Source organism: Lactuca saligna, chromosome 3 (assembly GCF_052625555.1).
Source record: "Lactuca saligna cultivar CGN05327 chromosome 3, ASM5262555v1, whole genome shotgun sequence".
Taxonomy (NCBI): Eukaryota; Viridiplantae; Streptophyta; class Magnoliopsida; order Asterales; family Asteraceae; genus Lactuca; species Lactuca saligna.
Genome location: NC_136419.1, coordinates 231,220,044 through 231,245,929, shown reverse-complemented (window position 1 = coordinate 231,245,929; position 25,886 = coordinate 231,220,044). Strand labels below are relative to the sequence as shown.

The 25,886-nt window shown below is 42.9% G+C and overlaps 1 protein-coding gene across 1 annotated transcript; it reads right to left on the bottom strand.

Annotated features, from left to right (window-relative positions):
* Positions 1–21,299: 21,299 nt before the first annotated feature.
* LOC145036434 (uncharacterized) lies at positions 21,300–21,911 on the bottom strand. The gene has a single exon (XM_078984877.1). It carries the CDS (start codon positions 21,909–21,911, stop codon positions 21,300–21,302), a length of 612 nt encoding a protein of 203 aa, XP_078841003.1.
* Positions 21,912–25,886: the final 3,975 nt, after the last annotated feature.

Here is a 25,886-nt window from a genome sequence, read left to right as displayed (position 1 = left end):
AGTCAACGCCTTCCAGTTTACTGAAGCCTTTAGCAACTAGTCTTGCCTTATTTCTGATAACCGCACCAGATTCATCTAGTTTGTTCTTGAACACCCATCTTGTACCAACAATAGTATGGACTTGTGGAATGGGAACTAGTTGCCACACTCTGTTTCTTTCAAATTCTTCTAGTTCTTCTTGCATTACAAAAATCCAATCTGGTTCTAATAATGCTTCATTGATAGATTGAGGCTCGACTACAGACATAAATGTTGCATAGTGACAATGATCAAATAAATCTTTGGCAGATCGAGTTTGGATACCTGTGGATGGGTTGCCAATAATTTGACCTAGTGGGTGATCCTTCGTCTATACATGTAGACGAGACAATAGATGATCAGCAGCTGCAGTAGAAGGAATGTTTTTAATATCAAAGGTTGCTTCAAATGGAGAAGGAAGTTCCCCCTGGATTTCTGAACAGCCTGCACAATCACCTTGACTTGTTGGAGCGGGAATGACATTTTCTAGAGTAGTTTGGAGAGGTTCCCCTGGATTGCTGAAGGGAGTTCTTCTGGAACCTAAGAAGGTTCCCCCTGGACTGCTGATGGGAGAGAAATGATCCCTGAGTTGGTTCGAGTGTCAATATTCTCTATAATTTCATCATCTGAGTTGGTTCTTTGTTGCAACTTTTTCTTCACAAGAGGTGTCAAGTTTCTATTCTTCAAACTTTTCCTATTGTGAATCTATTGTTAAAGACCATTTGGACGTAAATTGTGTTTGTAAAAAGCACTTTGTCCTTTTTTTGCTCATTTGGGTAAAGAGTATTCCACTTATATTTGCCTTTCCAAGCAAAAACCATGTGGCTATGACAAATCCCATCACCTTTTGTCCCCTAAAAACCCCCTGCACACTCTTCTTTTTTCCTTCCCAAGACCCACTTGTTGACTTAAATGCTTTATACAAAGATTCCCTTATTAAAATATGAATAAATAGCCTTTGCAGTACCATTTTTCATGAAAAAATAGCATTTTTCGTCACCTGTTCAGCCATTTCCGGACCCTCGAACCGTAGCCAAAAACTGCCTACCAGAGTCCCCTGAAAAGCTTCCTCGCAACCCTTCTTACCCTTTGTACCGCAGCCCCTCTCAGGCGTAAGTACCGCAGTCCTCTTAGTCTAAATCCAAGGACGACAAGTGTAACTCCCTCTTGCCTTCAGACCAAAGTCCGGACTCCCTACTGCAGTCATTGCTTATTCCGGACTGAAGTCATTTCCAGCCTTTCGGACCGCAGCTCAGATACAGGAGCTTGGACCACAGTGACCTTCGTCGCATACCGCACGCGTGCCTACTGCAGTCTCGCCTGCAACCGCTTTCCCTCGTTTGCACCGCAACCATGTCCTTCTTTCCGTAGCCTAGCCCCAACCCTTCCATCCGCGACTCACTCCCATCCACACCCACTTCATCCACAACTCCTTAACCCGTATCCACCTTATTCCTCCAACTTCGGATCCCCTCCTTCTCCTCCTCTCTCTAGCGCTCCTCCTCCCTCCTTCTCCTTCTTCTCCTTCAACCCTTCCCCCTTTCTCCTTCCTTCTTCCCCTTCAACCCTTCCCCCTTTCTCCTTCCTTCTTCCCCTTCCACCTTTTTCCTCCCCTGCTTTTTTTAACCCTTTTTTTCTATAGACAAAACTGCTAATTTGGTCCCTGTGTTTTGCAAAAAACTGTGGATAAGGTCCAAAAAGTTTTCGACTTGCATGAATGGTCCAAAATCAAGAATGTTTTTGTAGTTTTAATCCTAATATTAAGAAATTTCGGTGGTTTTGGTCCTTGGAAAAATTGAAAGGACGATTTTACCCTTTTAATTTCTTTTGGCATTTGTTTAATATTTTCTTTAATAACATATTAAATAAAAATAAACAAATAAAAAAATTGGGGCCACCTACTCTCTCTCTCTCTCTCTGATTGCTTCAATCCAACATATCTGTTGCAAAATTTCATCCTTTCAAAACTCCAACATTGTTAATCTAAACCACCCTTTTCAATTAAACTACAATCTTCACAAAATAAAAAATCAATTTGATTAAATCTCCATTACAGAATCATCAAAATTGGTACACATTTTAACATCTCGATCCTTCATCTCCATTCATAAGTTTTGATAATTCATGTTCTTCAAAGAAACAATTCGATCATTCATGTTCATTTCATCATCTAACCCATTTCGAAAATCAAAATAAAAACATCAAGAACACTTGAAAATATCAAACCCTAAACCATCAATTAACCCAATTATCGCTTCTAAAAAGCCTAAAGCCCTCATCTTCGATCTTGAAATCAAACCATAAACCCTCTCTGGAAACCCTAAAGCCCCTTCACCAGACCTGACAGACTGAAAAAAGAATTACTCCAAGCTGTACACAACTACCAAGTTCTTATGGTGATCAGGGAAATGGGTTTCGGGAAGAAAACTCAGGCGATTCAGTAGCTAGTAGAAGCAGAGGCGATTCAGTTGGTAGTAGAAGCAGGTTACACCATCAAGGGTAAAATCGGGTGCACATAACTCCATCGAGTTTCCATGATTGTCGTCAAAAGAGTTGCAGAAGAATCCAAGTGTCGATTGGGTAAAGAATTCGGATACACGATATTAAGTTAGTGTCGGTGGAGGCTTGTCCAGAGGTGGAAGATAGCTTGGTCTCGTATAATTGAGTTAATGGTGTGTGTGTGCATGAGAGAGAGAGAGAGAGAGAGAGAGAGAGATGGTAGAGACATAAGGGGGATACTAGTGGAATGATTGGGTGGGTGGAGTAGGATTTTATTTTTTATATTTTTCTAAATATTTAAATGTTGAAATTAATAAATAAAATAGAAAAAACAAATGAAAAGGGTAAAAGAGTCGTTTCATGTTGTTCAGGGACCAAATCCACAAAAACTTTGTGATTTTGGACCAGTGGTGCAAGTTCGAAACTTTTCGGACCCATCCACTCTCTTTTGCTAACCACAGGGACCATATTTGCAGTTTAGTCTTTTCTATATTTTTAATTCGGACTTTTTTTCTACATTATTTTTTTTAATTATTTTTTTTCCAGCCAATTTTTTTTATTTATCCAATTATTTTTTAACACCAATTTTTTTTATTTAGCCATTTTTTTATTATAACCATTTTTTTGAATACCAACTTTTGCCACCACCTACCAATGGATTGTCACATTGGTTATTCATTTCATGCCGGTTATTATTATTGGAAGAATACTCCTACCGCAGTTGGATTTCATATTATCTTTTTGTGATGCTTGCACGGCAACGGCGATTGATCAACAAAGTTGTTTTGCATTCTTCACTTTATGGGATATTATGACTTGGCGCTCTTGATTTTTGGTTGACGAATCATGTATCTTGAGCATGTGGACTTTATTCTCTATTGAAGACCACTTCAAGTGTTCTGGCACCGTAGTTTGGATATTTGGATATATTTTTGGCACAACAGATTTTCTCAGCACAACTTCAGCAATTATGTTACCCGCCTCCTCATGACCACAAGAGTATTTATTTTACTCTTTCTCGTTTCTTATCGAGACCCTTCATACATCTAGGGAGAGCTTCTCTTATCTCTTGGTATCCGACACTCTCCATCCGATGATTTGTTGATTTTTGATAATCCGGTCATTGGTTATCAAAAATAGGGAGATAATATCATCCGTATTTGGTTATTATTGTTTGAGTTTGGATTTTTGTAGACTTCTGAAGTCGATTATTTATTTAGTGATGCGATGTGGCACTTATTTTTGGTCTTCATGGATCAAATTTTTGGCATTACTCGATGTTCCCCGATTCAGATTATTTATTATTCAAACTCTACCACAAGATGATTTTGTGTTTGCATGTAGTTCGGATCTTATGGTCTCACGAGTTCGGATTTATGATATGTTGAAGACGAAGATTATTTTGGCGATGTGACGTGGCACTTATTTTTGATCCTTGGATCATATTTTTGGCATCGCTGGACCATGTTTTTGGACTCACATTATTTTTATCCGGACTATATTTTATGGATGCTTCACATGTTTAGCAGGTTATTCTTTGAAGAATTGTGGTGTATTATGATTCGAGAACTCGAGATGTTTTTCAGACTTTTGAAGCCGAAGTGTTTCTTTTATTGGATCTTCTACTTGCTCATGGTGACCTCCTTCTTTGGGTGATTATGATTGGTTTGAAGATTTGGATCTTATTTTTTTCTGCTTCATTGGTTGTGCTTTGAAGCCGAAGACCTTCGTTTTAGATATTCATGGCCATTTTCAGACTTCACAAACACTTCATAGTTTCAGAGATATTTCAGCACTTTATTTCATTTTATTACCACACTTGTTAGTCAGATTACTGTATTATTGCCTTTTATTACTTATTGTATCTCTCATCATTTGTAAGCATTTAGGGAGAGAATGTTAGGGCATGTAAATGCTCCACAAATAATAAGTGATAGTTAGGTTATATTTTCCCTTTATTGTATTTATGGTCTAAATACTCTCCCTCCTATATAAAGGGAGACTTGGTCATTTGTTTAAAAAAGTTAGCTAGCTCATTTATTTTTCTTAGTTAGAGTTACACTTCTCAAATGTAATTCTAGAGATAGAAAGTGATGGGTTCTCCCCACCTACGGAGAGTTTCTCTCCCACCATGTTCTTCATGTAATACATTATTATTCTCTCTTGTTCTTACCTTTTTCTTATGAACTCATAATATGTTCTTCATGTTCATACCTCCAAAAACACGACTAATCTTGAGATATCATTCTTCCGTATTCACCGTTCGTTAGAAAAATGGGTCTCTACAGCAAGCCAACAAGGCAGGCCCATCAAGGCCCAAAACAGCAATGCCCATCCTTAAGAACAAGTCCAAGTCCAAACCCCGTAACTCTACTGATCAGACGAACGTGCGGTGGTCATGAGTAGACGCATGATGTTCGTCGCCGAATCTCTGACGGGGACCAGGCCGGAAGGCACTGCGTTCCGAGAGACTACGCACAACGTTCCTGGCAAAACTCAAATTCTTATTTTAATGACTTAATCCATTAAGTCCTTTCACCCAATACTCAGATCTGATCCAAGAAGGCATTTCTTAACATAAAGTTCCCAACTTTATGCCTTGACATGGCTAAATGTTCTAAAACCCAAACCTAATCTTTTAACACAAAAACCCAAACTTCATAATCCTTTGCATGGATAGAAGGAATGGACCAAGATCACATTTTTATGACGTAGAACACTCAAATACCTCAGAAAAGACAACTCAAATGGTCTAGAGTAACCTATACTCATAAAGACCAAAGATTTGGGACAAAAAGCACATAAAACCCACAACTAGCTAGATCAAACACATGATTCACCAAGATGGAATCTTGATACCTCTACAAGTTTTCAAAATTGATGATGGTTCTAGATCTAGAAGATTTACATCATCCATAGCTAGATCACCAAGTTCCTTCTTCTTCAAGGGCCAAACATAAGGAGTCACAACCCAACTAGATCCACATGAGAAAGCCACCAAGATTCAAACTTTATACTTTCTGGACCTAGATCCATATGATTAGGGCTTAGATCCACAAACTCCAAGCCAAGCAATGCTTCCTCAAGAAATTCCTTCTTCCTCAATAAGCACCAAAACCCTCTTAATCAACAAAAAGTTCAAGAATCGCTCAAATAGAGGCTAGAGTTTCCTTCTTAGGGTTGGAGGGGATGGAGGTTGAAGAATGGAAGAGGTTTGGGTCCATAATGATGCTTATAAAGGGGCCAAACTGTAAAAACAAGTCTTTGAAATAGCTCAGTGAACGCCCTGTGTTTCCATCTTATCCCGCATCACTTTTCCCTCGAACGCCATGTGTTACTATCTGGTACGCCGCCCGTACCCGGTTCGGCCCAAAACCCTCATGACTTCAAATGGTCATAACTTATTCGTTATAACTCCGTTTTTGACGTTCTTTATATCCACGGAAAGGTAACAAGAAGCCCTACACTTCTATCAACCTTATTTTTCCTAAAATCCACTAGAAATAAAATCCAAAATTCAAGAAAGGCCCAAACCAACACCATACCGTTACCCTAGGGGTCTAAACCACAACTCGAACCCTTTTATCACACAACCCACCTTATCCATATCCAAGAAGGGCCTAAAACATTCTCTTTCAAGACCTCAAAACCCTCTCATACTAAGATTACGGCCCACGAGCCTTGAATCTCAAAACGATCCGAAATAGGATGTTACAATTCTCCCCCACTTAAATTTGATTTCGCCCTCGAAATCACTCCTTGTCAACACTCAGATCAAATCAACAACCCAATAAGTGCATCCAAAAAAATCATAATATAAAACGATCTCCCAAAGAAAATCAGAACCAATCAGAACGCTTCTGAAGAACGAACCTCAATACTCTGTCCTCAAACACTAAATGAAAACCTGTTGATCCACAAGGAAACCAAAGCCCTACACAAGGCTACCCCTAACAGTTGGACCGATGAGGCTACCCTAGCAAACCAGTGGAAATACGACTCCATGGTCATTCGATCTAACCAAGCTGTCTCATCCAATCACACTGTACATACAATCTCTAAGTTCGCTTTACCCCAAGCGAAAAACACAATCCCAACTGAAATCGTCCCACCCTTGACCTCTGTCATCTGCTACTCATTAGTTCCATGCTTCTCACGGTTCTTCACATACAAACGAACTGGCCCACTCAGGTCTATGAAATCAGATATCACACAATACCCCTCAAAATGGAACCCATCTGAAAGGTCCCAAAATACACCCCAAAATTTTTCATTTAAATAATACTAAAACCATAACATCGAATCCCATAAAATAAAAATCATATGTCAATATCTCAAACCATAATAAAGTGTCTTGATAAAAACTATATCAAACTGTGTCAAATCATATCTAAGACAAACTAAACCAACCCCAGGATAAAACTGAAGTTGTAGTGTGTATGATGTCATCATCCCGAGCTCTTCCCTTTACTTGCGGAAGTACCTAAAACCAACACTGAAACTATAAGCATGAAGCTTAGTGAGCTCCCCAAACTACCACATACCATATTGAAACGACCCAAAAATATGACCCAAAAATTTTTGTTTTTAATGTAATCAAAACTGTAATCAGAGTATCATATAATAAAACCATGCGTGATGTATTCCAAAACATAATAAAATACTGTGCGGAAAACTGTATCATACTACATCAAATCAAACAACTAGATCAATCCCAGGCTAAAGCTGAGGCGGTGGTGTGTGCGATGCCGTCATCCCGAGCTCTTCCCTTTGCTTGCGGAAGTACCTGAAACCAAAACTGAAACTGTAAGCACGAAGCTTAGTGAGCTCCCCCAAAATACCACATACCATACAATAACAATATCATATAACCACATATCGGGCCTTGCCCACTGTATCGGGACGAAGCCCGGAAACTGCATCGGACCGAAGTCCGGAACTGACTGGGACCTTGTCCCCTGCATCGGACCAAGGTCCGAAACTAACTGCATCGGACCGAAGTCCGGAACTGATTGGGACCTTGTCCCCTGCATCGGACCAACGTCCGGAACTAACTGCATCGGACCGAAGTCCGGAACTAGCTGCATCGGACCGAAGTCCGGAACTGATTGCATCGGACCGAAGTCCGGAACTGACTGTATCGGACCGAAGTCCGGAACTGAGCATAGCATAGCATATCATAACAACTAGCATGAACACATATACTGCATACTACATCGGGCCGTAGCCCGGGACACATATTACATAACACATAAAACATAGCTCACAAATCCTGTTTGAGCCACGAAGGCATCAAACATACTAACTACTGCATCGGATCAAGTCCGGAAACTACTGCTAACTGGACGGGCCGACATTGTGGCCTTAGACCCGTCCATACTGGAAGGAAACTCACCTCGTAAACTGGCGGCTGAGTGTGTGTCTCTAAAAGCTAACGGCTGCTGCTCCTGAATCTCCTCGGCTACAAGTCCATGAACACACTCAATCAAATACTAAACACTGCACTTGGGGTAAAATGACTCTTTTACCCTAGGTCAAAGTCAACTTACTTTTGCGGCTGACTCGCCGAGTTGGGCCGCCCAACTCGCCGAGTCTCACTCTCACTTCCAACTCATACTCACTGCGACTCGTCGAGTGTGGCATTGACTCGACGAGTACCCTCTTGATCCAAGAACTCAGACAATCTTCATCCGACTCGCCGAGTCGTATGAACAGACTCGACGAGTTGTTCTTGATCCTAAGGAGATTGCCTTGGACTCGCCGAGTTGTATGAACAACTCGTCGAGTCCCTCCATCACTGAGTCTACCCTCAACTCGCTGAGTCCACTCTCTAACTCACTGGGTGCACTCGGCACTGCTAAAAACGAAGGAATCGGGGACTCGCGACCCGACTCGCCGAGTCACTCATCCCGACTCGCCGAGTCGCTGCCATGCAGCTAGTTTTTACTCGATTTCTCTTGAATCCAACACATGCAAATGATAGATCTGGGTCCAATAAGCTGTTTTACCGCGTAAAGTTTCCAACTTTACGTGCACAACCTCATGAATAAGGGAAATAAGGCTAAAAGATGCACAAAATGAGTAGATCCATGGCTAATATGCAATGTAACTCCAAAAAGACAGTAGATCTGGGCTCTACAACACCACAACATTCAGATCCAAAGGTATTTCGACTTATTAAGACATTCATGCAAACATAAGGCTTGGAACAAACATCAAATAGCTCTTGGAAGAGATCTAATGGAAGTTTAGAGCATATAACAAGAAGGGAACTCCGAAAATACCTCAATAAACTCAGATTTGCCCTTGGATCTTTGCACTACAACTCGTTTCCTTGCTTCTTTCTTCTTCTCCTTCTTCACACCTTCACAAAAATGGCACCAAATCACTTATAAACTCTCAAGGGAGGATTAGGGTTCTCTCACTGTGTTCTCAGGGTGAAAGTGGCGAGAATGAGGCTATAATGTGGTTTAAATAGTGGGCAAACCCGGGGATTTAGGGTTTCACCCAGATGGACGGACTCGCCGAGTCCGGGATATGGACTCGCCGAGTCCCCGGCTCCCGCGTGCACAAAATACGCGACCCAACTCGGCGAGTCAGGCTAGAACTCGCCGAGTCCCTCTTGAAAACTTAGACAATTAACAATTAATTAACATACCGGGAACGGGTCATTACAATTCTCCCCCACTTGTCTCAGACTTCGTCCTCGAAGTCTGCTACGGCTGGATCTGCGAATAACTCCGGGTAGTGCGTTCTCATCTCTTCCTCAGCCTCCCACGTCCATTCAGATCCCTTCCGGTGCTGCCACTGCACCTTCACTAGCTGAATGACCTTGTTCCTCAAGGTCTTGATCTTCCGATCCAGAATCATGACCAGCCTCTCAATATAATTCAGGCTGCTATCAACCTGAATATCCTCTAAGGGAACGACTACTGACTCATCCACCAAACACTTTCTCAACTGCGACACGTGGAAAGTGTTGTGGATCTGACTAAGCTCCTCAGGAAGATCTAACCGATAAGCAACCCGACCCACCCGGGCCATAACCCTGAAAGGTACAATAAATCTGGGGCCCAGCTTGCCCCTCTTCCGGAACCTGATGACACCTTTCCAAGGTGAGACTTTCAGAAGAACCATATCTCCCACCTGGAACTCCAAGTCCGAACGCCTCCTGTCAGAGTAGCTCTTCTGCCGACTCTGCACAGTCTGCAGCCTACTACGGACCTGCTGGATCAACTCAGTCGTCTTGAGCACCACTTCGGTGCTCCCGATGACTCGCTGACCGACCTCGCCCCAGCAAATCGGGGTCCTACACTTCCTACCATACAACATCTCAAAAGGAGGTCGATCAATACTCGCATGGTAACTGTTGTTATACGAGAATTCCGCTAACGGAAGATACATATCCCAACTACCCCCAAAATCTAGAACACATGCCCTAAGCATGTCCTCAAGAGTCTGAATCGTCCTCTCGCTCTGCCCGTCAGTCTGAGGGTGGAAAGCGGTGCTAAAATGAAGACGAGTACCCATCTCGTCGTGGAACCGCTTCCAGAATCTGGAGGTGAAATGAACATCTCGGTCTGACACCACCGATACCGGCACTCCATGACGTGCCACTATCTCTCGCACATAGATATCGGCTAACTTTTCCGCCGATATACTCTCCTGGATCGGGATAAACTGGGCACTCTTCGTCAACCGATCCACCACTACCCATATCGAATCCACTCCACGTGCGGTCCTGGGAAGTTTGGTGATAAAATCCATGGTGATATCCTCCCATTTCCACACGGGAATGTCCAACGGCTGCATCTTGCCGTGAGGTCTCTGGTGCTCTGCCTTGACCTTCCGGCAGGTCAAGCATCTCTCAACGTACCAAGCGACGTCCCGCTTCATGCAGGGCCACCAATAATCAGGTCGAAGATCTCGATACATCTTCGTCGCCCCTGGGTGGATAGAAAATCGAGACTTATGAGCCTCGTCCATCAATACCTGTCGTACCCCACCCCAGTACGGTACCCACACCCTACCATGAAGCATCAACAAACCCCGACTATCGTAATCAAACGATGCTACTCGACCCACTATCCTCTCACATTTCTGCCTCTCCTCCTTGAGGCCCTCCACCTGAGCCTCCTTGATCCGCTCCAACAGCGGAGTGATCACTATCATCCTCATGCACAGATCCCTGATAGGGGCCGCCGACACTTTGCGGCTTAGGGCGTCGGCCACCACGTTGGCCTTCCCTGGATGATAAAGGATCTCACAATCATAATCCTTTAGTACGTCCAACCACCTCCTCTGCCTCATGTTCAGACTCGGCTGATCCATAAGATACCGCAAACTCTTGTGATCCGTGTATATAGTACAACGGACCCCATACAGGTAATGTCTCCAAATCTTGAGGGCAAACACAACTGCCCCCAGCTCCAAATCGTGGGTAGGATAGTTAGCCTCGTGAGGCTTCAACTGTCTCGAGGCATAAGCTACCACATGGCCTCGCTGCATCAATACAGCTCCCATACCTGTGATCGAAGCATCACAGTAGACTACGAAGTCCTCTACTCCTTCCGGCAAGGTAAGGATCGGTGCCTCGCACAATTTCTGTCTAAGAGTCTCGAACGCCGCCTGCTGCTCAGGCCCCCAACGGAATACCACCGACTTCTTGGTTAGTCGGGTGAGTGGCACTGCTATCTTGGAGAAGTCCTGAATAAATCTCCGATAATACCCTGCCAACCCTAGGAAGCTCCGAATCTCAGATGGAGACCTCGGGACCTCCCACTGCATCACGGCCTCAATCTTGGCCGGATCTACCAAAATACCCTTCTGGTTGACGAGATGGCCAAGAAACTGCACCTCGCGCAACCAGAACTCACACTTGGAGAACATTGCGAAAAGTCTCTCCCTCCTCAAAGTCTCCAACACCTCCCGCAGGTGCTCCTCGTGCTGCCCCTGAGTCTTGGAATATACCAAGATGTCATCTATGAATACTATCACCGACCGATCCAACATCGGTCTGCACACGCGGTTCATGAGATCCATGAACGCGGCTGGGGCATTGGTGAGCCCAAATGGCATCACCACGAACTCATAATGACATACCGGGTCCTGAAAGCAGTCTTCTGTACATCCTCATCTCTAACCCTCATCTGATGATATCCAGAGCGTAGATCGATCTTGGAGAACCAAGACGCTCCCTGAAGCTGATCAAACAAATCATCTATCCTCGGAAGTGGGTAACGGTTCTTCACCGTTACTTTGTTCAACTCCCGATAGTCAATGCACATCCGATGCGACCCATCCTTCTTCCTCACAAATAAGATCGGCGCTCCCCAAGGCGAACTGCTCGGCCGAATGAAACCCTTGTCTAACAGCTCCTGAAGCTGTGTAGACAACTCCTGCATCTCAGGGGGAGCTAGCCAATATGGTGCTTTGGCTATCGGAGCCGCACCAGGAACTAGATCGATCCTGAACTCAACATGTCTCTCTGGAGGTATCCCCGGCAAATCCTCGAGAAACACATCCGGGTAATCTCGAACAATAGAAACATCATCAATCGTCGTCTTGCCCTTCTCCCGGGCATCCAAGACGTATGCGATAAAACCGGCGCAACCCTGCTGAACATAGCGCCTCGCCCTTGCGGCGGAACAAAAGATCGGACCACGCTGTGGGCTCTCGCCCTGAACCACTAACTCTCCCCCACTGGGAGTGCGAACCCTCACTAGCTGAAGCTCACAATCAATCACTGCCCCATTGGGGCTTAGCCAATCCATGCCCACGATAACTTTATTCCCTCGCAGGGGAATAGGAACCAGGTCCACTGAAAACTGCTCATCGAATATCTGAAGAGAACACCCTCTATGCACTCTGCCGACCCTCACGGTCCTATCATCTGCTATCTCAACCTCTAACGGACAATCCAGCTCCCCTGGAGCTCTGCTAAATTTCTTGCTAAGCGCAAGCGATACAAATGATCGGGTAGCTCCCGAATCGAATAATACCAAAGCAGAAATGCCGTTCACCGAGAACAACCCTAAATAAAGCATATCATCAAGAAATATACAAACGATAACAATAATAATCAAAAGGTGAAGGAAAGATACACACCCGTCACCACATCAGGAGTCGCTCGCGCCTCCTCTGCTGTCATCTGAAACGCCCGGCTCTTCGCTGCTGGTGCATCAGATCGGCCCTGCCGGCCATCTGTAATCCTCAAGATGGCAGGGGCAGGTGCAACCACCTTCCCTGCTGCAGCTAGACTGGGACACTGGGACTTTTTATGTCCCCTCTGATTGCACTGAAAGCAAATCAGGTCTGATGCTGAAACCGCAGTAGCAGGGGCCGTACAATCCCTGCTCATATGCCCAATCCGACCGCACTTGTAGCAGCCGGAACTCCCTGCCTTGCACGCCCCCTCGTGCATCCTCCCACACTTGCCACACCGACCGTGGCTCTGCTGACTCCTGGACCTATGATCTAAAACCTTGGGCTTTTTTCCCGCACTAAACCGCCTCCGGTTTCCTCTTCCTCTCCATCTCGAGATCAATCTCCCTCTCCCTGGTTCTAGCAATCATGTCGTCCAGCGTTTTACAACTGGACCGGCTCACAAACATGCGGATATCACTCCGCAACATCTCATGATAACGGGCCTTCTTCATCTCCTCATCGGCTGCATACTGAGGAACAAGAAGAGCCCTCTCCCTGAACTTGGCGGTGATCTCCGCCACTGACTCGGTAGTCTGAGTAAGATCCTGGAACTCCCTGGCTAGCTGCTGCACCTCAATGACTGGTGCAAACTCCGCCCTGAACCTGGTAGAGAAATCAGTCCAGGTCATAGCATCCAACGCCGCATCATCCCCGATGGCGTGTCCGACCTCCTCCCACCAATCCCGTGCCCTGTCCTTCAGTAGACAGGACGCCAATCTGACCTTGTCCCCCTCGGGACACCTGCTAGTGCGGAAGGCGTTGGCCACATCCGCCAACCATCTAGTACTCGCTATCGGGTCCCACGCCCCATGATAGTCTGGAGCTCCGCACGCCCTGAACTCCCTGAATATAAGAGTGCGCGACCCCATCACGGCCGCCATCTCAGCCCAGAAAGTACTCAGTCTCTCATCCATCATGTCCAAAATACCCTCCTTGATCGAACCGAAGATCACAGGATTCTGCTCCAATATGATGCGGGTAACCTCAGAAGAAAGGAACTCTCTGGTCTGCTCATCCATCTGCCCGACCTCTGGGCCTGATCCCGATCCTGATCGCCCTCCGGCATCTGAGCTGCCGCCTGGTGGTCTCGGGCGCAAAACTACCATTCTGAAACATATCATAACAACATCAGAACATTGAAATATCTCAAGGGATCATGACACTGCTACTAGCCTCCTGGTCTTGTCTTGGCCATCCTTGATTCGAGTACGGATCCTCTGCTTTCAGTAGTACGGGCCCATACTACCTTCCACATCTATCCGTACTTTCCTCAAGAACTGCCTTGACTCCACCAAGTCACTTCTACTACTGCTATTCTCTGCTACTCTCATCCTAGGCTTGCCCTAGGAAAATCTCAGGCTCAACACAACTGGTCCTCAGCTGCTGAAGGTTTCCTCATAACGCCAATTAGCCATTACCTAAACACCATCACATGTGATGAGGATCAGATAATCCTTCGAGTAAAAGACCCATCCCTATAACGGTTGGACTCAAACAAGAGCTGCGCAATAGCGCCAGTTCCAGTACTCTGAGATTATTCAATCCTAGTCACATGTGGTGTGACGTGTTCACCTAATAGCTAACTCCCATCACTCGGAACCCCACTAAGCACAAAGCAAGCAGCATTCGGACACGGAAAACAGACTCAAGCAAACTATTCTCATAACAAGAAACTGCACTAGCATAAGATGCTAAGCTCCTGCTATCAGGCATAACCTAATCAGGCTATCCTACTGCTGTCTACTCAGTACTAGCATGCAATACTCATAAAGCTGTAACACATAAGCAGGCACATAAGGCATTCTCCTAAATCCTTAGTCCTATACTAGCATGCTGTTCTACTAAAACTGAAATTGAACAATTAACTTGTATTGGTAATTTGGGAGTACTTACTTGAGCTCGGCTGACTGCATGCACACACCTCTATCTTGTTTTAAAAAAAGAAATTCTTCCTTTCTAAGTACTTTCAAAATTCTTTTTATAAAACGCTTTTATTTTAATAAAATCTTTCATTTCCCTTAGTTTGAGTTCAGATACCCCCGGAAGTGTATCCGAATCCCTCAAACCAGGGCTCTGATACCAACTTGAAACGACCCAAAAATACGACCCAAAAATTTTTGTTTTTAATGTAATCAAAACTGTAATCAGAGTATCATATAATAAAACCATGCGTGATGTATTCCAAAACATAATAAAATACTGTGTGGAAAACTGTATCATACTACATCAAATCAAACAACTAGATCAATCCCAGGCTAAAGCTGAGGCGGTGGTGTGTGCGATGTCGTCATCCCGAGCTCTTCCCTTTGCTTGCGGAAGTACCTGAAACCAAAACTGAAACTGTAAGCACGAAGCTTAGTGAGCTCCCCCAAAATACCACATACCATACAATAACAATATCATATAACCACATATCGGGCCTTGCCCACTGCATCGGGACGAAGCCTGGAAACTGCATCGGACCGAAATCCGGAACTGACTGGGACCTTGTCCCCTGCATCGGACCAAGGTCCGGAACTAACTGCATCGGACCGAAGTCCGGAACTGACTGGGACCTTGTCCCCTGCATCGGACCAACGTCCGGAACTAACTGCATCGGACCGAAGTCCGGAACTGGCTGCATCGGACCGAAGTCCGGAACTGACTGCATCGGACCGAAGTCCGGAACTGAGCATAGCATAGCATATCATAACAACTAGCATGAACACATATACTGCATACTACATCGGGCCGTAGCCCGGGACACATATTACATAACACATAAAACATAGCTCACAAATCCTGTCTGAGCCACGAAGGCATCAAACATACTAACTACTGCATCGGATCAAGTCCGGAAACTACTGCTAACTGGACGGGCCGGCATTGTGGCCTTAGACCCGTCCTTACTGGAAGGAAACTCACCTCGTAAACTGGCGACTGAGTGTGTGTCTCTGAAAGCTAACGGCTGCTGCTCCTGAATCTCCTCGGCTACAAGTCCATGAACACACTCAATCAAATACTAAACACTGCACTTGGGGTAAAATGACTCTTTTACCCTAGGTCAAAGTCAACTTACTTTTGGGGCTGACTCGCCGAGTTGGGCCGCCCAACTCGCTGAGTCTCACTCTCACTTCCAACTCATACTCACTGCGACTCGTCGAGTGTGGCATCGACTCGACGAGTACCCTCTTGATCCAAGAACTCAGGCAATCTTCATCCGACTCGCCGAGTCGTATGAACAGACTCGACGAGTTGTTCTTGATCCTAAGGAGATTGCCTTGGACTCGCCGAGTTGTATGAACAACTCGTCGAGTCCCTCCATCACTGAGTCTACCCTCAACTCGCTGAGTCCACTCTCTAACTCACTGGGTGCACTCGGCACTGCTAAAAACGAAGGAATCGGGGACTCGCGACCCGACTCGCCGAGTCGCTCATCCCGACTCGCCGAGTCGCTGCCATGCAGCTAGTTTTTACTCGATTTCTCTTGAATCCAACACATGCAAATGATAGATCTGGGTCCAATAAGCTGTTTTACCGCGTAAAGTTTCCAACTTTACGTGCACAACCTCATGAATAAGGAAAATAAGGCTAAAAGATGCACAAAATGAGTAGATCCATGGCTAATATGCAATGTAACTCCAAAAAGACAGTAGATCTGGGCTCTACAACACCCCAACATTCAGATCCAAAGGTATTTCGACTTATTAAGACATTCATGCAAACATAAGGCTTGGAACAAACATCAAATAGCTCTTGGAAGAGCTCTAATGGAAGTTTAGAGCATATAACAAGAAGGGAACTCCGAAAATACCTCAATAAACTCAGATTTGCCCTTGGATCTTTGCACTACAACTCGTTTCCTTGCTTCTTTCTTCTTCTCCTTCTTCACACCTTCACAAAAATGGCACCAAATCACTTATAAACTCTCAAGGGAGGATTAGGGTTCTCTCACTGTGTTCTCAGGGTGAAAGTGGCGAGAATGAGGCTATAATGTGGTTTAAATAGTGGGCAAACCCGGGGATTTAGGGTTTCACCCAGACGGACGAACTCGCCGAGTCCGGGATATGGACTCGCCGAGTCCCCGGCTCCCGCGTGCACAAAATACGCGACCCAACTCGGCGAGTCAGGCTAGAACTCGCCGAGTCCCTCTTGAAAACTTAGACAATTAACAATTAATTAACATACCGGGAACGGGTCGTTACACATATAATCATATAAACACATATTGGCCCTTGCCCACTGCATCGGACCGAAGTTCGGAAACTGCATCGGACTGAAGTCTGGAACTAACCAGGGCCTTGCCCTCTGCATCAGACCGAAGTCCGGAACTGTCTGGGACCTTGTCCCCTGCATCAGACCGAAGTCCGGAACTAACTGCATTGGATTGAAATCCGGAACTGACTGGGACCTTGTCCCCTGCATCAGACCGAATCCCGGAAACCGAATGAGCATAACATAGCATATCATAAACATATCAACTAGCAACACATATACTGGATACTACATCAGACCGAAGTCCGGAACACATAACACAAAACATGCTTGAATCACAAGGACATCAAGCAATCTAACTACTGCATCGGACCAAGGTCCGGAACTACTGCAAACTAAAAGGGCCAGCATTGTGGCCGTAGACCCGTTCCTACTGGAAAGAAAACTCACCTCGAAAGTTGGCTGCTGAAACTCTACTCGGGAACTGTCTGCTGTTGCTCCAGTCTCTACCAGCTACAATTTCCATAAACACACTCAATCAACTACTGATAACTATATTGAGGGTAAAATGACTATTTTACCTCTAGTCAAAGTCAAGATACAGTTGACCCAACTCGTTGAGTTGGTCCGCCAACTCATCAAGTCCCTACTCTTTATTTCTCATTCCTGCCCACTTATACTCATCGAGTTTTGCAGAGAATCGACGAGTTCCTCCTTGATACTAATAAACAGACTATCTTTATTTGACTCGCCAATTTGTATGAACAACTCATCGAGTTCTCCTTCATCATAAGAACATTCTAGCCTGTGACTTGTCGTGTAGTATGAGCAACTCATCGAGTTTGTTCTTGTGGCAAGAATATTGCCCTGGACACACCGAGTTAGGGCATTAACTCGTCGAGTCCCTCCATTGCTGAGTCTGACTTCTGACTCACTGAGTCCACCTCCAAGTCATCGGTTCCACTCGGCATAACTCAAAAGGGGAAAAATAGGTGACTCATGACTCGACTCGCCAAGTCTGAAGAACAACTCGCTGAGTCGCTTCCATGCACACACTATACATTTGATTCTGATCAATTCCATTGCATTCAACTAATAGATATGGGTTCCTAAGGCTTGTTTCACACGTAAAGTTTCCAACTTTACGGTGTGTATATGCATCAATGAAGGTTTAAAGGCTATAAAGGGACCAAAAGTGTACATCTAGGGCTTTTATGCAAGAATAGTCCCATAAAGATAATAGATCTAAGTTTCTAGAGCTCAGACATGGGTAGATCTGATGGCTATTCATCATCACATGATCTCAATACTACTACCATGCCAAAAATGGCAATTACAAGCCAAATAAGAGATCTAATTGAAGAAGGATGTTAGGGTGCAAAGTCATGCTTGGATGTATTGTTTTAGGCTTTCCTCTTTGTATGTGTAAATAAGTTGAGTCTTTTCCTATAAATAGGAAGTGAGTGACGCCCATTATGAAAGAGTCCAAATGGAGTGTTAGACTAGAGAGAGAAATTGTATACAAACCCATTTGTATAATCCTTCTAGATCTAATAAGAGCTTAAAAAGATTTATTTGCTCCTTGTGTTCTTCAAATTTACATGATGATTCACTAGATCTTTCTATTTCCGCATATGCCATTAGAATCAACACCACTACAATTGGTATCAGAGCGGGTGTTCTTGATTTTATCAAGAATTGATCCTTGATGGCAATTTTGATTTGGTGATTCATTTTTTGATCATGGATCTTCGTGATTAGAGTGTTTTTGTGTTCTTGAAGTCGAATTTTTCTTTGATTTGATCCATAATTCAACTTTCTCTCTCTAGAATACTTGTTTGTATCACTTTCTATCACTAGAATTTGATTCATATTCACTTTCTCTCTCTATAAAACCCAAGTTCATATCGATTGATCAAACATGGAAGAAACAATTTATGAAGTTTTTATGAAGGATTTTCCATGGCCGTTTAGTTTTGAAGGAGTTCTCAATTGTTTTGTAACCGGGTATTTCAAACAAAATACACTCATTTCTAGTATGAAATGTGAATGTGGAAAATTCAATGGTTATCCTATTGATCATGATCATCATAAGATGTTGCTTAATCGTTTGGTAACAACTTATCACGAAAGAAGAAAGAAGAAGAAAGATGATGAAGTAATTGAAGGAATTCGTCTTGATGAATGCATATATGGTGATAATGTTCTTGCTTCTTACTCGAATGTTCTTGATGTTCAACAAAAAGGAGTTCAAGTTGATTTTCAAGATGAAAAAGTTTTTTGCTCAATTGGAGTTCAAACCAATGATATTTTGTGTTCTTATGATTCATTTGAAGGAATGATTCCTTATCGGAAGCCGGTGATCTAAGAAATTCACAAGTATCAAACTCCAAAAGATTTGATTCAAACTCACAAAGTTGATGTTGTGAAAAGTGGGTTTGTTCATGAAGTCAAATCTTCAAGATGCAAAAAGATGAAAAAGAAAAAGAAGAAGAAGATGAATCGGAAGAATAAGCGGGTTTACTCACAAAATTTGTCATATGTTGTGAATCCGAAATACGTGAAGCAAATTTGAGTTCCAAAGCAACAATCTCCAAATGTTGCATTGAATTTGAAGTCAAGACCCAAATGTGTTGGTGGTTCTTTTGAAGATGTTCTTGGATCGTTGAAGAACACGAAGAACGAGTTGTACATCTCGCATGGTGGATGGTACAGTGTTCGATTTGGATAATTTCTCATTCTGACAAAAGAACCAAGATCTTCTAAATTTGATTCGTTCATTGAAAACAGAACTCGATTCATCAAAAAAGTATCTCAAATTCTCAAATGGATTCCAAAACATCCATGATTTCGATTCATGTTTTACGTTTTTCATTTTTGGTCGATTTGCCTCATTGGATCTATTTTGTTTCAACCCCTTTGATTGATCCAATATTTTTTTTTTTCAGATCATACCCAAAAGAAACATTTAATTTTGTTTTGATTAATTCAAAACATCAAATTTGAAGTTCACTGTTCATCGTTAATTTTTTTAAAGCCCAATCCTAATTTCTATTAATCCATTCGATTTTAAAGCCAAATTGGTTACTTGTTACTGTTCACACATGTATCAAGCTTGATATTATGATATCTTCCACTCTTATTCCATCTTACTGACTTGAAATCGAATGACCATTAAAAGTCAAAATCCTCTTTTGACTATGAGAGTGTGATTAAATTGATACTCAATTTGTATGAATTTGAAATTACAATCGAAACTCGTTTTTGTTACCTACTCTTGGAGTCGTATTTGATTCAAAATCGTTTTAGATGATTTCGATTTCAACTGATTCTTGAATTCGTTGTTTGAAAACGATTTTTGATGATAATGTTTGATTTTAATTTTTGATTGATTTTGATTTTAGATTGTTTGATTCAATGAAGGATTGGACATTGTTTATTGAAATCAAACTAATTTTGAATATCTGAGTTAAAATCAAAGAATGGAGAACAAATATTTGGGATCGAGAGTTAAAGGTTCTTATCTGAGTCGTCGATATCGTGGGTTCGTTACTATTGATTCGAAATTTTGGATTGACGTTGATGATTGGGTATGTTGACAACAAAGGCTTGAGAATTTTGATTTTGATGTATATGTTTATAAGAAGAAAGCGAATTCAAAATTGAAAGATGGGTATGTCGATTGTTGATTTTTGAGATCGAGGTCGAATGGTTGATTTGTAAATGTGAAGGTTTGGATTTGATATCGATTGACGAATCGACAAAGTTAATAGCTTGATGTCGACTTTGGATTCAATGTTCGGAGGATTAATGAGTCACTGTTGATGATGTAGCTTCGAAGATCTGTGATTTGGGAATCAATATTTCAATGATTGTGGGTTTGGACTAAAAAGCGAAGGGTGATTGATGATTTGGGTTGATCACTGAAATACAAAGGACGAAGATTTTTTGAATCGTTTGTTACTGGATTCATGATTCGTGAATAAACAAGCGAATGTTGTTAGCTGTTGATATGGTTGGTTGTGTGAGTTCGCAAGTTCCATTGTTGATCTATGATGTATAAAGCTGAAGAACGAAATGTGATGATGTTTACAGGAAAATGAAAAATTGATTGCTTGAGTTTGGATTGTGAATGAAATGCGAATAATAAAAATTTTGTGATTGATTTGTGCGAGTTCGCATATAAGGTCAAGAACGGTTCGCATATGAGATCAAAATAGTTAGTTCGCATCTATGTTTCACAAACTGCCAAGAATCTGAAAATGCGAAGTAATTGAACTAATTTTTTTTTGGAAACGGCAAATATATTAAAGAAAAAGGAACCCCCAGCAAGGAGCTAGAAGAGGGACCAAAAACAGAAAGGCATACAATTGAAACCGAAATTACAAATCATAAAATGGAGATGTAGCCCAATCCTCCCAGCTACAAATATCCCTATTGCCTCTATGTTTAATCCAATAGAAAGTCATAACCTTGATACTTTCCAAACCCCTATGGACAGAAATAACCTCCGCGTGAAATAATCTTTTGTTTTTAAATCTCCATAAATTCCATAGCATGCCGTAGCAAATCACAATGAATCGTTGCCTTTTCTTTATGTTCCCACCCCAATTGCTAGCAAAATGTAATAGGTCACTAATGGCTTTGATAGAATCATACAAATTAGTAATTCCACACCAGCTCCATATGGAGGACCTGATCATGTAAGCAAACGGACAGTTGATTAGCACATGATCAGCGCATTCAGGGCAACCAATACACGAGCAACATAATGTTGAGCTGACTGAAAAACCCCTCCGTTCCAAGGCTGTAGCAGTTGGAATACGCAGCTGTGCAGCTCGCCAAACCATACTAATAACCTTAATCGATACTAATTTGCTCCAAGTAATCACAGGGGCAACTGTGCAGACCGTGTGCAGCTTGTCTACCAGCTGTCGGACGATTGCCACCGAGAATATACCATCCGATGACAGTTTACACCTCCATTGGTCCATCCCAGAGTTTAATTGAACGTTAGAGACATCTCGATTCAGGTCATCAATTTCAGAGTCAAGTCCTCAAGTAGCAGGTCTGACTTTCCACTTCCAGTTATGATTCATACCTCCAACTCTATCTACAACCATGCACCTTTTCTGTGATTCCAATTCGAATAGATTGGGATATTTAGCTTTTAAGCTGTTACCACCAATCCAATGATCATACCGAAAAAGAGTATTGTTCCCTGACTTGATGTTGATAACAAACAGATCATGAATATCAATTCCAAGCTTGCCCAAATATTTTTTGGTGCTAGAAATGTTATTCCAAACACCAACATATTTTTGAGAAGATAAATAATCCATCGGTTTATTTGCCAATTTATGTATACCGGTTATTACTCTAGCCCACAGAGTGTGTGCTTCGTTCTTCAGCCTCCACCACCATTTCACGAGCAAACCGATGTTTAATGCTTGTATGGATCCCACTCCCAGTCCCCCATCCTTTTTGGAAGCCTGGACCTTGTCCCAGGAGACCCAGTGTATTTTCTTTTTGTCTTCACAACCTCCCCACAGGAAGGTACGACGTAACTTTTCCAGTTCTTCAATGACACCTGCAGGAGCTCGAAATAAGGATAAGAAATACGTAGGTAAATTACCTAGCACCGATTGGATTAAAGTGAGTCTTCCCCCAAAAGATATCGATTTAGCCTTCCATAAGGATAGCCTGGCACAAAATTTCTTAACTATTGGCTTCCAATTCTTTTTTAAATTCATATTGGCCCCTACCGGCACTCCGAGATAGTCAAATGGCAGGTCTCCTGCCACACACCCAAGCAGATTAGCCCAGCTTGCAGCTTCAGTTGAGTCAACTCCGATTCCGAATACTTTCGATTTATGAAAATTGACTTTAAGACCCGAAGAGATGTGGAAACATCTAAGAATACGCGCCAAATTCTTTAAATTCGACCGAGACCAATCACCAATAAACAGAGCGTCATCCGCATAAAATAGATGAGACAGGATTGGACCGTTTCCAGGGATTTGAGCACCCCTGAATATTCCTTTATCACAAGCCGATCTGATAGCCACATGCAATCCCTCCATAGCAATAATGAACAGATACGGGGAGAGAGGATCTCCTTGACGAACTCCCCTAGATGCCGGAAATTCTTTAGTTGGCGAACCATTGATGATCACCGAAGCTAAAGACGAGTTCAGACAGCCACGGATCCACGACCTCCATTTGTTCCCAAAACCCATTTGTGCCATTGTTGAGTCCAGGTATTGCCAATTTACCGAATCGAAAGCTTTATCAAAATCCACTTTGAAAAGAAGAATCTTTTTACGTACTTTCGTAGCCCATGAACACACCTCATTTATTATGAGCAGACACTTCTGTGTTTCAGTGTTTTCATGTCATCAAGAATCGACATTATTTGGTTGTTTGTGGTAAATACAAGAATCCTTCCGAGAGTGTTGTTATGAACATTGTTAATGTATATGGCCCTCAGTCAATATCAGAGAAAAAGAAGGTCTGGCTTGAGCTAATTATCATAATAAAAGGGAGGCCTGGAACGTGGGTGGTATTTGGTGACTTTAACGCAGTAAGAAATCCAGGTGAAAGAAGTAATTCGCAATTCTGTCCATATAGTGCTTCTGACTTCAACAGCTTTTTACATGAGGCTAATTTAAAAGACTACAACATGGGTGGGGAAAGATTCACATACATGAGTAGGGTCGATGCAAAACAAAGTAAACTAGACAGATTCTTGACCTGTCCAAATTACCTGCAACTATTCCCTATTAGCTACGTCACTGCCCATCCTCGTGAGCTCTCGGACCACAGCCCTATTACACTCTTGTCTGGTGAATCTGATTTTGGGCCTATTCCTTTTAAGTTTTTTAACTTGTGGCTACTCAAGGAAGGTTTTGACAATGTAGTGAGTGACGCTTGGAATTGTTTTAGAGGATTTGGCACCCCGGATGCTTACTTGGCTGCCAAACTCTGTTTTTTGAAAGGCAAAATCAAGACGTGGAGGAATGAATGCGACCAAAAAGAAAGAGTGGAAATAGCTTCCAGTAGGGATGCGGTGAAAGAACTGGAAAAGGTTGCAGCATCTAGATCGCTCTCAGTAGATGAACTAAAATGTTGGTCTGATGGGATGAAAAAGATAGAGGAATGGGAGCGCCTGAAGACATTAGATTTCAAAGAAAAAGCTCGCATCAAATGGACCATGGATGGGGACGAAAATAGCAGGTTCTTCCATGGGTATATTAACAGTAAGAATCGCAGGAGTCTTCTCCATGGCCTTATGATTAATGGTCGATGGATGACTGGAGTCAAAGAGATCAAGGAGGAAGTATACAGATTCTTTCACGACAAATTCACTGATCCCCATGTGGCTCATCCCAAGTTTTGTAACCCGAACTTCAAATCTATTTCCATGATGGATGCCATTAGACTTGAGTCCCCTTTTACCCCTGAAGAGGTGAAAGCTGCGGTTTGGGATTGTGGAAGCGATAAAGCCCCGGGACCTGATGGTTTCACTTTCAAATTCATGAAAAGGTACTGGGATATCATTAAAATGGATGTGATGAAGTTTGTCATGCACTTCGAGGAAACTGGCTCATTAGCAAAGGGGTATAATTCCTCATTCATTACACTTGCTCCTAAGATTAAGGACCCTCTTACTCTAAACGATTACCGCCCTATTAGTCTGATAGGTTGCTTATGTAAAATAATAAGTAAGCTCCTATCCAACAGATTAAAGACGGTTATTAGTGACCTGATAAGTGATGTGCAGTCAGCTTATGTGGACAGAAGATGCATACTTGATGGTCCGCTCATAATAAATGAGGTGTGTTCATGGGCTGCGAAAGTACGTAAAAAGATTCTTCTTTTCAAAGTGGATTTTGATAAAGCTTTCGATTCGGTAAATTGGCAATACCTGGACTCAACAATGGCACAAATGGGTTTTGGGAACAAATGGAGGTCGTGGATCCGTGGCTGTCTGAACTCGTCTTTAGCTTCGGTGATCATCAATGGTTCACCAACTAAAGAATTTTCGGCATCTAGGGGAGTTCGTCAAGGAGATCCTCTCTCCCCGTATCTGTTCATTATTGCTATGGAGGGATTGCATGTGGCTATCAGATCGGCTTCTGATAAAGGAATATTTAGGGGTGCTCAAATCCCTGGAAACGGTCCAATCCTGTCTCATCTATTTTATGCGGATGACGCTCTGTTTATTGGTGATTGGTCTCGGTCTAATTTAAAGAATTTGGCGCGTATTCTTAGATGTTTCCACATCTCTTCGAGTCTTAAAGTCAATTTTCATAAATCGAAAGTATTCGGAATCGGAGTTGACTCAACTGAAGCTGCAAGCTGGGCTAATCTCCTTGGGTGTGTGGCAGGAGACCTGCCATTTGACTATCTCGGAGTGCCGGTAGGGGCCAATATGAATTTAAAAAAGAATTGGAAGCCAATAGTTAAGAAATTTCGTGCTAGGCTATCCTTATGGAAGGCTAAATCGATATCTTTTGGGGGAAGACTCACTTTAATCCAATCGGTGCTAGGTAATTTACCTACGTATTTCTTATCCTTATTTCGAGCTCCTGCAGGTATCATTGAAGAACTGGAAAAGTTACGTCGTACCTTCCTGTGGGGAGGTTGTGAAGACAAAAAGAAAATACACTGGGTCTCCTGGGACAAGGTCCAGGCTGCCAAAAAGGATGGGGGACTGGGAGTGGGATCCATACAAGCATTAAACATCGGTTTGCTCGTGAAATGGTGGTGGAGGCTGAAGAACGAAGCACACACTCTGTGGGCTAGAGTAATAACCGGTATACATAAATTGGCAAATAAACCGATGGATTATTTATCTTCTCAAAAATATGTTGGTGTTTGGAATAAATAGTTTCAAAATTGATCCCTGATCTTTTCACGAAATGCCACAAGTTGTCCAACTTCGCAACTTTGAAGAACATGCAGAA

Bases quoted from the DNA above. Each gene is read 5' to 3' on its own strand.
- LOC145036434 (XM_078984877.1), bottom strand. From the start codon at position 21,911: ATGGACCAATGGAGGTGTAAACTGTCATCGGATGGTATATTCTCGGTG.